Below are 16818 nucleotides of genomic sequence, written 5' to 3'. Positions count from 1 at the left end.
TATCTCCACCCAATGAATTTGCCACTGCAACAAATTTTAAGTTGTTGCACTTGATGCCATTGTGCTATTTTGCAATCTTTATGTGAATGACACTATGAGAGGACATGATCTACGTACAAAGCTATTTTAGCGAACAAACAGGCAACAAATCACCTGGTTACAATATTACAAATCATCGTCACAATATTACAATCAATAGTCTATTTGAGTAATACAATGTTGCATTGTCTTGCATAGCTTAGACATCTGCCATACAGTAACATTGGGGACTTATGAAGGAATGCAAGGATGACTAGATGCGTGGCGTTGCAATTACCAGCAGAGGTGATTTTTTATGAACAGTCATTCCTGTCTCAGAAGCCATATCCAAATCCTCGAATTTTTTTCCATCAGGCAATGCAAAATCAAATACGTGCACCAAGTTTGCTAATGCAAGCTCATTGATGGCCATGGCATATTGGATTCCAGGGCAGCCTCTTCTGCCTGCTCCGAATGGAATGAACTCGAAATGCAGACCTTTATAATCAAGAGGGCTGTTCAAGAATCTCTCAGGGATGAATTTCTCTGGGTTATCCCACACAGCAGGGTCTGTTGCAATTGCCCAGGCATTGATCAGTACCTGCGTTCCAGCTTTTATGTCGTATCCCATTACTTTCACATCCTGCATCGCTTCTCTAGCTACTAGTAGCGGAACTGGAGTATAAAGTCGCATACTTTCCTTAATCACAGCTCTCAAGTAGGGCATTTGCTCTAGATCATCCCCATTAATTCTTGATTTCCCCCTTCCTATCTCTCTCACCTCATTCTTCAACTTATACATGATGTCCGGGTGTTTAATCAATGCTGCCATTGTCCACTCTAATACTGCTGATGTTGAATCAGTCCCATCAAAGTACATATTCTACAAGATAGATAAAACATGTCACATGACTAATTAATTGAAAAGTAACACGCATAAATGGCTGTTGTTAAGGCCAAATCCAATATTAACGATGGTTTAGTCTTGAGTCTTCAATCTATAAATAAAATCCTAGGGATAATTAATTTATACGTCCTTGAACTTTGGTCCATTTTTGATTCGCATCCTTGAACTAAGTTTGTCAATTTATGCATCCTCAAACTTTGTAAATTTCCAATTCAGGTCCTTCCGTCAGTTTTTGACTAACAGAAGTTAGTAATTAGGGTTTTGAATTTGGGGGTTTTCGACTCGTTAATGGATTGTTGAAATTGATGGTATGGGAAGTTTCGGGAGGTCAAACCGAAGAGATTCATGTAGGTTTCAATGGCGGAGGATTGCCGGAATGATGGCCGGAATCAATGGCCATTTTCCGGCCGGCGGGGACATTGCCACCATTCCGGCAATCCTCCATCATTGAAACCTACATTAATCGGTTCGGTTTGATCTCCCGAAACTTCCCATACCATCAATTTCATCAATCCATGAACGAATCGAAAACCCTCAAATTAAAAACCCTAATTGACTAACTTCCGTTAGTCAAAAACTGACGGAATGACCTTAATTGGAAATTTACAAAGTTTGAGTATGCATAAATTGACAAACTTAGTTCAAGGATGCGAATCAAAAATGGACCAAAGTTCAAGGACGTATAAATTAATTATCCCTAAAATCCTACATGCCCTGTTACAATAAAAAATTTATTTGGACTACAAATTACAAGCTGGTGATTTAAGGGTATAAAAAGATCATCTGAAAATAAGAGCAGATAAAATTATTATACCTACCAAGATAACGCCTTTAATTGAATCATTATCAATAGAGAAGGCAGAATCAGAATCCTGTTTCTGAATCTCAAGCAAAGTTTTCAGAAGGTCATCGCTTGAAGCCCCATTACTTAATGCAGTACTGTGATCTCTGATCACACCTTCTAGGAAAGCATCAATCTCATTAGCTGCTTTCTCAACCCTCCCCTTCAGACCGCTTAAAGAATCAATCCAGTACAGCCAGGGAATATAATCACTAAAACTGAAATAACCAATCAACTGAGCAATATTCTGAAACAGTTCCCTAAATGAATTTTCCTCGCCGTCTCCAGTAGAATTAGTATATTTTTTCCCTAGAGCAATCCTGGACACCACATTACTCAAAAGTGTATAGGTCAAATCACTCAAATTCACTATATCTGAACCCGAATCTCTGATATGTTCAACCAAAAGGCCTACTTCTTGTTCTCTTACATTGTGAAATGATCGAACTCTTTTGGTACTCAGGAGCTGAAGAACACAAATACTTTTCACTTGTCTCCAATATTCAGTATAGGGAGCAAAGGCCACGTCCTTGCCCTTATAGAAAATCCTACTCCAGATAGTCGAGTCAGGCCTGTTCGCGAAAGCAAGATCATGGGTCTTCATGATCTCCTTAGCTGCATCAGCTGAGGACACAACAAGAACAGGAACACTACCAAAGTGGAGTTGCATGACAGGACCATATTTTTGAGACAAAGATCTTAGTGCTACATGAGGGTCTTGGTTGACCTGATGAAGGTTTCCAATTATAGGTAATTTTCGAGGAGAAGGTGGCAGATTTTTGCCGGTTGTTCTTGTTGAAAACCATACATACAGAAAAACTAAGACAGAGATTAGAGTGCACAAGGACAGGAACAATAGTTGTTGGTCTGGTACCATGGTTGCTACAATTTTGTTTGATGATCTTGCAGGTTTTACATGTTCTTTGCCTCTTTGGTTGTTGTCTTGTATTCCGAGGTTTAATCAATGTTCAAAAATAGCCCTTTATGACTTTATCTCACTCATTTGGTCAATATTTTGATTTCGCAAAGTAATCTCTCTTATTTTGTAGACCGTCAATATAAAATATAATTTCATAACTTATTTTTAATAAAAAAAATTTGTATGCAAATTTAAATATTAAATTTTATTTTGGAAAAAAAGAAAATTAAAATAATTTATCAAATTATATTTTATGAGAGTATTAAAATAAATATGACAGCTCCTATCTCTTAATATAAATAATTGAGATAAATAATTGAGAGGAACGAATGAAGTAATTCACAAATTTAATATTATGAATTTGGTCGAGTCCCCTGGTCTCTGAGATGATACAGTTTGGTTGGATGAGCACTAAACGCACAACGTCATACTTTAAATTTTCGTTATGGCCAGCCTCAGCTCTATCATATTTGCACTTATCTCCGAAAAATATATAAATATAAATATATATAGGGGAAGCTTCTGGTACAAACTTACAAACTTTTCTTGTTCAACACATATATAATTTGAGTTCAACATTTTTTTACAATTTTTTGTTGAACATCGATTAAAATTGTGTTGGAGAAGTACATAAACTAACTTTTCAATATAAGAACTAAGTTAAACGTATTATATAACCAATATTTATGTTTTCATACCCTACCCAAACCCTAGAGGTATAGTTTACAAACTTTTCTTGTTCAACACATATATAATTTGAGTTCAACATTTTTTTACAATTTTTTGTTGAACATCGATTAAAATTGTGTTGGAGAAGTACATAAACTAACTTTTCAATATAAGAACTAAGTTAAACGTATTATATAACCAATATTTATGTTTTCATACCCTACCCAAACCCTAGAGGTATAGTTTAAACATCTTTATAAATATATTCAACACGATAATTAATGTTCTACCCCCAATGTTGAACCCCAGTTACAAATTTGTTGAATGCAGGATTTATTTATGCGTTATTTTTAAAATTGTGATGTTTTTTCAATTATATTCAACATAAATACTTAATATAACTAAGGACTAAAATGTTGGGAGAATAAAAAAATTCAAAAAAATAGTTTGTAAGTTTGTAACTTAAAAAAGTTTTTATTCGATCCTATCCCAATATATATATTTGTATAATATAATTTACCCATATATATAAAATATTGCATGAACATAATTTTACTTTTTCTCATAAAATAAGAACGACCAGAGGTATCCGTAATCGTTGTTTTCCCATCTTCGTATAATAAATAATGTGATAAAGAGTCATAAGACATATAATATCTCAAGTATTTGAACGTGATACGGCAAATCTACGTCAATATTGCCGTCCCTGGTTATACTGCGGTCTGTGTATACACGAGTTTATATTTTAAATTCAAGGTTTGAAAGTGGTTACAGTCAAAGTGAAGTGCTCCAACATTTTGCGATGGGGTTACCTGGTACCTGATACATTTAATCGTTCTTTAATAATTCAATCGATTGAATTTTGTATTGAAAACGTTTTATTCCTAAAATTTTGATATCTTAAAATTATGAGATGTACGCCGTTCAAGGGAGGCGTAGCACCCCAACTATTAAATAAGACATGATTGAATAAAAACGTTACTCCCTCCGTCCCAGTCATTATACAAATGGCTGGGACACGGATACCAAGAAATTGTGTAGGAAATGAGTAAAGTTAGATGAAAAGTGGGTATAGTGGTGGGAGCCATTTATATTTAATGATATATTTGAGATAGCGGAGGAAATTAGTGGGTGTAATAGTGTTTATATTATTATAGAATGGAGATAGTGGAAGAAAGTAGTTGGTGTAATGATTTTTTATTTTTTTTTGAAAATGAGAATAGATCTCAACGAGAATCGGCAATTCACCGTGATAATTCTTTCATTCAAGAAAGCTTATTATCTAACCGTCGGACATGCAAGATGACCGGGGAAATTTAGACAATAAAACTTTAATGTCCGAAAAGAAAACCGGTCTTCTTCCAAGAATCCTGAAAATAAAACAAGAAAAATAAGAAGAATATAAGTCGATATATTTAACAGATTACATCAAAATATTCCCATAATCATGATAACTCATGATTGAGACAATTAAGCTCTTAATTAATGCATAATAATAAAATATTAATATCCTTAATTAAGACACAATTAACGTCCTTAAATAAGGCCCAATTAACGCCCTAAATAAAGAGGCACAATTTACGCACGCAATAATTGAGGCAAAATTTACGCCCTCAATAAAGAGGCACAATTAACCAGGCACAATTACCGCCCTCAATTAAGGCACAATTAGGGCGCTTTCCTATCGGAAACCGGATCCGGTCCTGAAATCGCCGTCACCGCCACCATCGGCCACCAGCGCCTCGTCGTATGCGAAACGAACGAAGCGTCTTACATGTAATACGAAAAATCGCCAAAAACATCAAAAACCAAACAAAACATAAGGATTAAACAAGCAAACAAATACCCACAAACAAACAAGATTAAAGTCAACACCTTTCGCAATTCCACTCAAAATTATGAGAAAAAGAAAGAATATTGTAAATAATTGTAATAGAAGAGCATACCAGTTGAGCCATGAGAAACCCCATAAGATTTGAAAGTCGGAGCAGCATCATGTGTTTGTGTTCGGATTTGAAACCCGTACCAGCACACTTCTGATTTTCTCTACATTATCAATTTTAGATGTATGTTGTGATGGATGCAGAATAGATTTGGAAAAGGGGTTGGGTTGAAAACTTCAGTTGTTTTAGTCGCTGTCTTTCGGAGATTTAGCACTTTAAAAAAAGGAATAAAGATCAAATTACGGAATGAATAATATAACCTATCATATAATGTTGATTAAGGATCAGATTAGATGAGATTAGGTATTAAATTGAATTATTATATACTTATTAGGTTCACCTCTTAATACAAGGTCAAAAGTCACCACGTATGAAAGTAAATTCTCCGTGCAGAGTCTTCCATCACGAAAGAGTTATTAACCAAAAAACCCTATCAACTTGTCAAATTTTTGCCAAAAAACCTTTGAACTTCTGTTTTCTTCAACAACTCCAATAAATTTATTAAAAATATAAAAGTAAATACGAAATAAACCATGGTTAAATCTACCAATCTGACTTGTCATGTATCTTTCACTGATTTGTATCTTTTAACACACGTGTGTGCCGCATACCGCCTAGTCATCTATATGAATAATTTATAATATGATATTTGTTAGTTTAGATTTAAACAATAAAATAAAAACAAGTGAAGATGTGTGATATTGGCAAATTATTGTAAAGGCTGAGGTTGATGTTCGAAATAAATTAATGGGGTTATCGTTTTCACATAATCAGAGGGTGTGTGAAAATATTAACAGATGGAATGTTATTTCAGACGTCGTTCAATACAAAATTAAGGAGATGGAACAACTTTTCATGTTTTCCTAGAGTTCACAGGTTTGGTTGGGATGTTACACTTAGGGGTGGCAATATTGGACCCGACCCAACAACCCGACACGAATTCGACCTATAAAATACGAATTCGGGTTGGAGTTTTGGGGTTATTGGTGAAAAAAAAGTTTAAAGGTTTTTTGGCAAAAAAGTGACAAGTTAGTTGGGTTTTTTGGTTAATAGCTCATCACGAAAGTAAATTCTTCGAGTGAAGTCTTTTGGCGAAGCTTATACAGGATCAGCTCTTAATTTTGCTAATTTTTGAGTAACTGATCATGATTGATTTGTAAATAATTGTTGATAAGAATAAATCTTATATGACTAGACTAAAATTGGATTTCCAATGTTTTTCTAGTGTAATGATTTTTTATATTATAAAAGTTTACTACTTTTGGAATGTATACAATTGATGGGACGTCCCAAAAAAGAAACTGTATACAATTCATTGGGACGGAAGAAGTATTTCACTGACGGAAAAAAAAAGAGAATAAGAACGTTATGTCAATTATAATCATCCAATTAATTTACTGATGTGATATCAACAAATCTTAAAGAATTTCAGCTTAATATCTTTCTTTCGATGTGTCATGAATTTCAACCTGCGTGACACCGTGACAGTTGGACAGGAACACCAATTTGTTTGTATTCTCTGTCAATATACATTTCGTTGTTGAACACGTTCGACCAGTTAAGAGGGTGTTTGGATTTAGGTTGGGAATGAGAATCGAGTATGGGAATGGACGATATAGGAATGGAGATTAATAAAAATGGAAATGGGATGGTATCCGAGGGGTGAGAAGGGTATGATTTAACCACCTAAAAGTATTGGGGTTGCCATTTTATAGCATTAAATAACTAATCCAAACACTTCTCATGGGATTAGGGTTCCAATTCCTGTTAACCGAGCTCATTAACTATGAACCAAACACCCCTAAATTTATCCTCAATCGGTCTGATTCTGAATTTCTAGAAAGCTGAGACTCTACGAAAGGGGTATTTTATATGACGTTTTACTTTAAAATGTCAAATTGTATTATATGTGATTTTCAAATATAAATACAACATCATATAACATTTTTAAAAAGAAAAATTAAAATGCTAAATCGTGTTACATTTTGTCATGATTTTTAAATATAAACAAAACATCATATAACATTTTTCTTTTCAAAAATCAAAACACCGCATTATCTGATATTATTTAGTTGTATTTCAGGTTATTTTAAATAATTTTGTTATTTTAAAAGATTGAATGATAATTTTAATGAAATGTGGTTGAAGTAATTTTTTTGTTAATGGGTTTCTTACATTCAAGATGTATGTTTAAAAAATGAATTTTATTATTTAAGTGAGATTGAAAGAGTAAAATCATTCTTTTATTTAATACTCAAATTGGTTCCCATTTTAATAAGATGCAAATTGTAAAGTTAGATCAAGTTTTTCTTTTTTTTGAAGGGTAAAGTTAGATCAAGTTAGATTATTAGACTTGTTTGTTAGCGGATTGAATCAGATATCTTGACTAGTGAATTGGATTAGCGATTTATTATAAAATTGTTCTGTAAATAGCTGTTCGATTAGTTTTTTATGACACATACCAAAACTTCTAATATAAAAAACTACTTTACTCTTCAAAGTAGTTTTTTTAGCCAAAATCTCTATATCAATCCACTAATTATATTAACTGATTGAAATGGTCAAATTTATAAACCATTTTGAAACTTGTGATTTTATCCAAACCTCTAATTTCTAAACAGTATCATTATTATTTTCGAACTTTTCCTAAATCCTAAATATAAAATTTTAACTTTTTTCAATATTTATTTATAATTCAATCCAGAGCAAAAAGTCCGAAACTCAAAAATACGACTCCCAAGTCCCATGACATTAATTTCCCAAAATATCAAAAACCCACTAAAACCCTCTTCACTGGTAAGTGGTAACCACTCGGTCCGGGTGTTCAAGTACAATCCAGAGTCCGAACACAGCTCGAAAATGGCGGCGCCGGCGCACCCGGTCCTAACATTCGAACAATTCGCCAAAGTCCACAGTTTCCTACTCGCTGCTTCAGGCATCCCACCTTGTCTATACCAACAGCTCTACGAGAAGCTCTCCTCGGAGACTTTCGACGGCGGTGACTTCTTCCAGGTCGAGCCCGTTGATGACGGCCGACAAAGACGGCTCATACTCACTTCCTCGGAGTGTATGGAGAAGGAGGCTCGCGTGTTTCTTGTTGACCATGCTTGGACTTTTCGACTCTCCGATGCCCTCAAACAGGTCGATGAATTATGTGTTTTATGTAATTTGGATGATTGGAAGTTGTTATTACAACTAATTTGGATGATTGCAAGTTGTTATATGTTCTGACACGGAGAAGTGAAGTGATTTTTGGTGCCGAAATAGGATACGAGTGCAATGCTGATGTTAAAATAGCTATGCATTGGATTGATGCTAATTTAAGTTTTACTTAATTCGTTGTACGGTTATGCATTCGGTTATAGTTTTGGTTTGGATTGAACATTGCGTAAATCGTATTTTAGCTATGCATTGGACTCGCTCTGATTATGCATTGATTTGATCATTTCGTGAATTTGACACTATATTTTAGATATAGCACCCATTAAAGATTGGTGTCCTAATCATATCACCAATGCAATAATCAATATGGTTATTTCTAGCTAGTTGGTTTTATTTTAGAATCAAGCATTGAGCGGAGTTTTATTTTGATACCAAAATGTTTGAGTTGAGTTTTTGTTTCAACACCAAAAGCTTTTTTTATTTTTTTTGTGTCTCAAAATGTAGCAAGGGCTATAGCTGTATTGACTTGGCACTAGATTTGCTCCCAATTTAGTTTTATATGTTAGTTATCCCTGGGGATGGTCCCTTAAAAGTGATCGACCATCTATATGTAGTTATTTGTACCAGATAACTGAAAACCCTAAAAAGATTGTCTTAAGATCGTATAGAGTACATGGCTCCTGCATTCACATAAAAAATATCGTGCTATTACTATCCACTATTAAAACCCGCATATGGATGGTTGCTGCTTGCCAGGCACCTAGCTATCATTTGCCAAGAATGTGGACCCTTTACCTATGGCACCAATTCTAGTTTTGCGTTGAACTTGCTCCAAGGATATCTATATCCATATCTATATGACTATATCCGTTCATATACGTCCCTAGAATAGTTTAGTTGAAGTGAAATGATTGTTGTTATGATGATGAACTCAATTACTTAATGTATTAGCTTTCGTATCATGTCCTAGTTCAAAAGAAGCTAATTGTGGGACCTTTTCATGTGTATGTTGTCATAGTATTTACCGCTGGCCTTTTGTTTTTTACTTTTTCCTAGAAGTTAGTTAATCCAAAGTGATTAACCATGATATTGAACGGACTTGCTTAGCAATTTTCCCATCCAGGACTTCTATTTGACTGTATCTAATTCTTCCCAAGTTCTTTTACTCTGTTATTCAAGTCTTTAATCATTCTGCTTAGGCTGACACAATATCTCTTTTATATTATCGTTAAGGACTATATGCTTTAAATATATTTTGACATTTAAATTGCTAAACTATATAGGTTAGGTTGATCTAGCATGGAGAGAGTCTTAGTGGTTCAGGTTTATTCATATGGCTTGATAAGTGTTCGGTTTGATATATTAATATCCGATTTGTATATATGCTTCAGTTGCAAGAAGTACCAGGGCTGACAGAGAGGATGGCTTCACTGATGTGTGTTGACATAGATATAGAATCAGGTCCAGAAGAGGAGAATGGATCGAGGGAGGATGTTCATGCAATTATAGAGAGAGAAGTTTGCAAAGCCAAAGATGAAGGCAGCGATACTATAAGCTGGTTGGAGCTAGATGAGCTTGCCATTGATGATAATATGCTCCTGTCACTTGATTTGCCCAGTAAATTTCCTGTATGTTTCTTCTATCCTTCAATCGTATTTACGAAAATGTTATACTTGTAGGAAACATTAATTTAATGAATGGCTCTGAAATTTGGGGTGGCAATATGCTAGCATGAGTACGTAACACTACTTTTTGGAAAAACAACTATATAAACCTGGCTTCCCAGTCGATACAAGGAACACAGAAGTATTAAATTCAATCTGATAACGTATTTCTTATAAAGAATTTCTCGACCTATGTCATGAAAGCCAAATTGGTACTCCCTCTGTCGATTATTCCGGACCTATGAAGTCAACTATTAAAAAATATTTATTTAATTTTTTAGAAAATAAAAAGTTACATTTTAGAATAGACTAGATATACTTCTAAATTCTAATGGTATAATTTTTTTTTAATTTTTCCAATTATATAATACATTTAAATTTCAGTCAAAGTATAGTCAATTTGACTAGTCAAAATTCAAAAGAGACATGTATTATGGGACGGAGGGAGTATTAAAAATATTGTGTATCTATACACTGGCACAAGCTATTGAGCTAGTATTATCGTGTATCCTATAAAGGTTTATTTGAGTATTTTGTATTACTATTTTGCAGTGTGTCATGTATTTCTTACAAATCTTTAATTCTGTTATGATTGTCCCTATGCTCTAGAATTTGCATGCACTTAGCCTCACTGACAACAAGCTTGAAAATGAGGAAGCCGTCGTCCAGGAAATAACAAAACTAAAAGACCTTAGAGCTCTTTGGTTGAACAATAATCCAGTTTCACAAGAAAGGTCAGTTGCTACAACTGAAAATTATTACATTGACATCATTTACTGGTCCTTGCTGAGTGAGAACTTATCTATTCTGCTTCTAGTAATGACCGCATGATGAACACTATCCTGCGTGGTTGCCCGAGATTGGAAATCTACAACTCTTCTTTTACTCCTAAATTCAGTGAGTGGGCGTTGGGTTTTTGTGGAGGAATATACAGTAAAGATAATCCAGGATTCATAGAACAGACTGATGGTTCCTTGAGAAATGTCGTCTCTCTTGATCTCTCAAATAGGTGTATCCACAGTCTGGCTAATAAGGTCAGATTAATTTTCCGAACTGTATGGGGTGTTACTTTGTTTGACTCTGTTGATCAAATATATCAATAGGACATATGAAATATTTTTGAAATTGTCAATTTTTATTATCAAGACAGAGTTGACGCCATTGTATTTATGCTGGATTGAGGATGCCATTCTATGTGGATAATTTATTTTTTCTTTGTTTCGTAAAATTGGGCTTTTCTTATTAGAAATCGAGTAGTTGTCCGAAGACAAATTAATACTGATTTCTTTTGTTCTGGTTTTGTTTAGGCATTTTGTCCTCAGGAATTGCCTTCTCTTTCGTATTTAAATCTGCGAGGAAATCCGTTAGATCAGACTTCAGTCAGTGACTTATTGCAGCTCATAAAGGCATTTGATTCCTTGCATGCTTTGGAGGTAGCAGCAATATTGTAGCTCCTTGTACTCCATTGTGAAAGAACACACATGAACCTTGTTACTGATATAATTATCCAACAGGTTGATATTCCAGGTCCTCTTGGAGATAGTGTTACGAAAATTCTTGAGTACATTCCTAAGCTCTCGTTAATAAATGGTGTGGATACATTAAAGATCCTAGAATCAGGAAAGTCTGTAATGGATTCAGTACTTCAACCACGTCTCCCTGATTGGAGTGCCGAGGAACCTCTTTCTGATCGTGTTATAAATGCCATGTGGTTTTACCTGATGAACTATAGACTGGCAGATGAGGAAAAGATTGATGAAACTTCTGTCTGGTATGCAACACGATTGTTTTTAGTTATGACATGCTTCATTTCGTTGTGCATCCGCAGGCTTTATACTCCAACATTTTAATTAAGATTTGTATCTTCTATTGTATGGTTAGCTGAAACCTATATAATGTTGGTAGGACTGACGATGAGGAATTCTTCTTCTTAAAATAAAAGAAGGATATGAAAATGAAATCTTTAAGCCTTCTTTGATGCCTCAAATTTATAATCAGGTAATGACATATTATATGACAACTGTGCCATTAATCTTTGTAAGTGGCAAATTTTTACAATTATATAAATGCTTATTTTTAATTTTGTATAATTTAAGGGCTTGTTTTATTATTATTATTATTATTATTATTATTATTATCAGTATTATTTATATATTTCATGTTGCTGTTGTGAACACCCACCTTTTTCGAGTTTCTCCTCTTTGAAATTTTTGAATTTTCTCCTTTTTTACAAGTTTTACTTGGGTAAGAATCATCATCTAAAGAGAATGAGAACGTTAACGGATACATATATATCATTCTACTAGATAAACATTGAATTTAAGTAGTCCGAAACTCTCTCTTGTTTGCTGGTTGGCCATAAACCTTATTTTAGTAAAAGCACTGAATTTAAGAATAAAAACATGCAAATGTTTATGCATGGCAATTTCCCGTCCGATCTTGTCTTAGCCATCTTATAATTTATTCTTTATGATTATTCTCTTAAAATTATATTAACCCCTACCTTCTTAAATTTAAGTATTATCAGAACTTATGTTAAGGGAGGTGATTCTAGAGAAAATAAGCATTTTGTTAAAAAAGTGACATATTATTTGGATATTTATGGCTCACACTTCTTTGTAGTAATTTTGAATCTCTGCTTTTCAGTCGGGGAAGTGAAAGAGCAATAATGATGACTGATGACTGAGATTTGTGATACCATATTTAGCTCAGAGTTCGGTGCAATACTGTGCAAGCACGTCTTTTCACGAAAATACACACGATTACACCTTTATTTAGTTTATCCTCTTATATTTAGGACATTTTTGGCTATAATTTTTGTTAGGGTTCTGCTTGGGATTTATTTTGGGCTTGAACTATTGGTTTGGTGTTGCAAGTACATGTAAGGCAGGAGACATTCCTTAGGTGGGTTTCACCCTTTAGAATGCAGGGTGGTTAGATATTCTAGCTCTTTACAAAAAATAGAAGGTTATGCTCAGGGTATTATGTCCTTTGTTATGTAGTGCTTTCTTGCACGAGGTTTAGCAGTTCGCAAGAGAAGCTGACCATCACCACTAAAAGGTTGTACCTAGAGTATCCTCTTAACTACATGTTAAGAGTTGTGTCTGTTTGGTTAAAATATTGAGCAGATCAGAGCCTTTAAGTAAAGGAGGTGGTGAAACATATCAACAAGCTTTCTATTGAATATGTGATATATAATGAACAATGTTACATCTTTTGTAACCAGTTCCTTGTATGAAATATCTAATGTTACAAAATTCTTAATGGTGCGCCTTGCAGGTATGTGATGGATGAACTGGGTTCTGCTTTGCGTCACAGTGATGAGGCAAATTTTAGAGTGGCACCGTTCCTGTACATGCCAGAGGGTACACTGAATTCAGCTTTGAGGTTATTATCTTCTCCAACCTTTCTTGGTTTTGAAGCAGTATAACCAGGCTTTCCTGTGAATTCCATATTTTGTCACTAAACAGATTTTTTGTAATTTCTTTTCAATTTGCTCAATTTGAAGGCAGATGCCTCATATGCACATCTGCGTAAACTTCTCCGTATGTACTAGATGCCATGCAGCACATGCACAAAAGTAACTCTGTGTACTAAATGCCATGCGGCGCATGCACAAAATCTGCAATAGTGATGTGATAAAGTACTCTTATGTATAAAAAGTTACTTTTACTTGTCCTCCGGTATTGAGAGAGATTTGTTCTTCATATATACTACTTGTGATAGATCACTTTTAAAGTATGTTTAACTAGTGCATAATTTTTCAGCTTTTCCATATTATGGCCTACCAAGACCATTCAAAGTGGTGAAGAATGTACTCGCGATTTCTTATATGGTATTGGGGAGGAGAAGCAACGTTCTGCTAGACTTACTGCCTGGTTCCACACCCCTAAAAGTTATTTTGTAAATGTATATGTCGTTTTCTTTTTCAAACTTCTCCAACCATAACTTAATTAAGTAAAATTTCTATCACAACATTGAAATAATTTGTTCAACTTCACAGGAATATGAGAACTATAGAGAAAAACTGAAATCATCAAGTTTTTCATCTCAAACCCTAAAGCCATCCTCAACGCGTAGCCTAGTGAGCAGTGGTGGAACTACTTTGCGTGTTTATACAGATATTCCACAAGTCGAAGAATTCCTGACACGTCCTGAATTCGTCATCAGTATGTGTTGCTAAATATACGTTTGCTTTAATAAATTGGGAAGAATTTAGTCTGTTTAATTATTCTGGTATTTGCTGCTACATCTGATTGAAAGTCAAACTGATACTTCTTTTTCGTTGAATGTGTATTGCTTGTGGCATCAGATCATCAACTGTTTGATTTTGTTCTAACCTTTTCTATCTGCAGCCTCTGACTCGAAGGATGCAGATATTATATGGACAGCTATGCAGGTGGATGAAGAAATGAAGAAGGCTACAGGAATACATGACCAACAGTATATTAATCAATTCCCTTATGAGGCTTGTCTCGTCATGAAACATCATTTGGCTGAAACAATTCAGAAGGTTCATAGTATGGTCATTATAATTTGTCATGGGAACAAATTCATAATCGACTTCTTGCATTATGATTATTTCTCAGGCCACAGCTAATTCTGAAAATCATTTCGGACAGGCACATGGATTAACTAAGTGGTTTCAGCCGACTTATAATCTTGAAGGACAGCTAACTCCAATGATTGGAGACTATCTTGTACGAGAAGAGGAAGGGCTTGATAACTTATGGATCTTAAAGCCCTGGAACATGGCACGAACAATTGATACAACGGTGACCGGAAATTTAACTGCTATTATCCGGCTCATGGAGACTGGCCCAAAAATTTGTCAAAAGTATATTGAGCACCCGGCTTTGTTTAAAGGAAAGAAATTTGATCTTCGTTACATTGTGCTACTTCGCAGCTTGAACCCATTGGAATTATTCCTCGCAGATATTTTCTGGGTAAGAACTTTGCTTGTCTGGTTCATTAGGCCCGAAATGAAGATAGTCGCAGAGGAACTTCTGTTACCCTCTACTCCTTTTCAAGTGGGGGCCATTTGCATCTTTTGAGCCTTGTGTAAATAATTGTGTCATTTGTTCGTGCAGGTTAGATTGGCAAACAACTCGTACACTTTGGACAAGCATAGCCTTTATGAATATGAAACTCATTTTACTGTCATGGTAAGTATTATGATTTAGTTATACGATATGAAAAGGGAAGGGGAGGAAGACACCCACTAGTGCAGAAAATGTTACGTAAATTACTTTTGCCAAGTTTATATGTTAATTTAATTTGTGGTCGGTAATACTTTTTGTTTTACATATTCTATAACATTGTGTGTGGATTCAGAATTACGGGAGGCAACTGAATCACATGAACACGCCAGAGTTTGTTAAAGAATTTGAGCAGGAACATCAAGGTACAGATTCCCTGCTTTGCCCTCACCCAGTTTGTTTGCTCTTGCCTTAATGCAAGTTCCTGTTCATGCATTTAGAATTTCTGATTAATAATTAGCAAATTTATCGTCTGTGTTCAAGTCAATTGGTTGGATATTCACGCAAGAATTAGAGGGATGATCAAATCTGCTTTCGAGTCTGCGGCACTAGTGCATCCTGAAATGCACAATCCGATGTCTAGGGCCATGTACGGTGTGGATGTCATGCTTGACACCAATTTCCAGCCTAAATTGCTGGAGGTATGTAATTGTCACAAATTTGTCAACTGCTTATTTTTCTATATGGTATGATATTGGGGTAGCGTAGTAATCACATTGTCTGCAATCGCAGGTGACTTACTGCCCAGATTGTAATAGAGCGTGCAAGTATGATACCAAATCCGTACTTAGAGGTGAAACTGAAACTGTTAAAGGTCAGGACTTCTACAATTATGTGTTTGGTTGTCTCTTTCTTAATGAGACTGCTCATGTATCGCAACTTTAAGTGTGCTAGAAAACATGGATCATTTGTAACAGATTGTATTGCTAATGGTTTTAACTTGATGTTTGTACTTTGTGACAATTATAAAGACTAGACAAGGATATAAGGTATTAATATGAAGTATTTAGCTTATGTAGACTTGGTTAAAATTGAGACTATTGGTTGTAAAACTTTATCTTATCGCATATAATATGAATAATCTTATATTCATGTGAAGAATGCGAACGTGAACTTATATTTGCTATAAATCTTTTAACGCGAGTTCATTATATTGTCCTTTTGACTGTGTTCAAGAGAGTTTTCTCTCACAGGCATATCAGTGCTTATGATTTCATTTTATTTTCCAAAAACGCTCCACATTGACATGCTACAATCTATAGATGAGTACTACGTCCTTATGTCCTAACTAAAACCTCGTGCTATTGGCGGTTTAGCCGCCGAGGTCTTAATCGAACCCTGTTAGCTTAGATCATGAAAGACATGGGGGATTTGTGAAGTAGGTGAAATTTGGCAAAGAATATAAAGACAATTAGCTCAGGGGATTTGTGAAGTAGGTGAAATTTGGCAAAGAATATAAAGACAATTAGCTTGAGGTTTATCATGCACACTTGCATAGTTGTAGAAATTGAGAATCAGAACTAATCGGTTCATGGTCGACTGATTCAGAATTTATAAATGATTTATTGGAGATTTTTTTAGATAAATCAGAGATTTTTAATTAAATCGATAAAATTATGAAATGATATCTCATATAGATGCCAAGCTGGTGGCTGA

At 34.7% G+C, this 16818-nt stretch overlaps 2 protein-coding genes across 2 annotated transcripts; one reads left to right on the top strand and one right to left on the bottom strand.

Annotated features, from left to right (window-relative positions):
• Window positions 1-110: 110 nt before the first annotated feature.
• On the bottom strand, window positions 111-2740 carry LOC108211854 (psoralen synthase-like). The gene is made up of 2 exons (XM_017383562.2): window positions 1744-2740; window positions 111-901 (listed from the first exon to the last, which is right to left on the bottom strand). The coding sequence occupies exons 1-2, from the start codon at window positions 2641-2643 to the stop codon at window positions 293-295; spliced, it is 1509 nt and encodes a 502-aa protein (XP_017239051.1). The 5' UTR covers window positions 2644-2740; the 3' UTR covers window positions 111-292.
• Window positions 2741-8055: 5315 nt separating this feature from the next.
• On the top strand, window positions 8056-16252 carry LOC108214766 (uncharacterized). The gene is made up of 15 exons (XM_017386945.2): window positions 8056-8438; window positions 9851-10087; window positions 10733-10857; window positions 10941-11157; window positions 11431-11556; window positions 11638-11894; window positions 13403-13510; window positions 13891-14032; window positions 14127-14292; window positions 14479-14636; window positions 14746-15069; window positions 15214-15288; window positions 15458-15527; window positions 15646-15803; window positions 15895-16252. Exons 1-15 carry the CDS (start codon window positions 8157-8159, stop codon window positions 16045-16047), a joined length of 2598 nt encoding a protein of 865 aa, XP_017242434.2. The 5' UTR covers window positions 8056-8156; the 3' UTR covers window positions 16048-16252.
• Window positions 16253-16818: the final 566 nt, after the last annotated feature.

Source organism: Daucus carota, chromosome 3 (assembly GCF_001625215.2).
Source record: "Daucus carota subsp. sativus chromosome 3, DH1 v3.0, whole genome shotgun sequence".
Classification (NCBI taxonomy): domain Eukaryota; kingdom Viridiplantae; phylum Streptophyta; class Magnoliopsida; order Apiales; family Apiaceae; genus Daucus; species Daucus carota.
Note: the sequence above shows the minus strand (reverse complement) of the source record. Positions and strands in the feature narration are given on the sequence as shown.

Excerpts from the sequence above, each read along its gene's own strand:
- LOC108214766 (XM_017386945.2), top strand. The coding sequence starts at position 8,157 with ATGGCGGCGCCGGCGCACCCGGTCCTAACATTCGAACAATTCGCCAAA. Across the intron at positions 11,895-13,402 it reads ATTGATGAAACTTCTGTCTG|GTATGTGATGGATGAACTGG; the intron begins GTATGCAACACG and ends TGCGCCTTGCAG. Across the intron at positions 15,289-15,457 it reads AAACTCATTTTACTGTCATG|AATTACGGGAGGCAACTGAA; the intron begins GTAAGTATTATG and ends GTGTGGATTCAG.
- LOC108211854 (XM_017383562.2), bottom strand. The coding sequence starts at position 2,643 with ATGGTACCAGACCAACAACTATTGTTCCTGTCCTTGTGCACTCTAATC. Across the intron at positions 902-1,743 it reads CAATTAAAGGCGTTATCTTG|AATATGTACTTTGATGGGAC; the intron begins GTAGGTATAATA and ends TCTATCTTGTAG.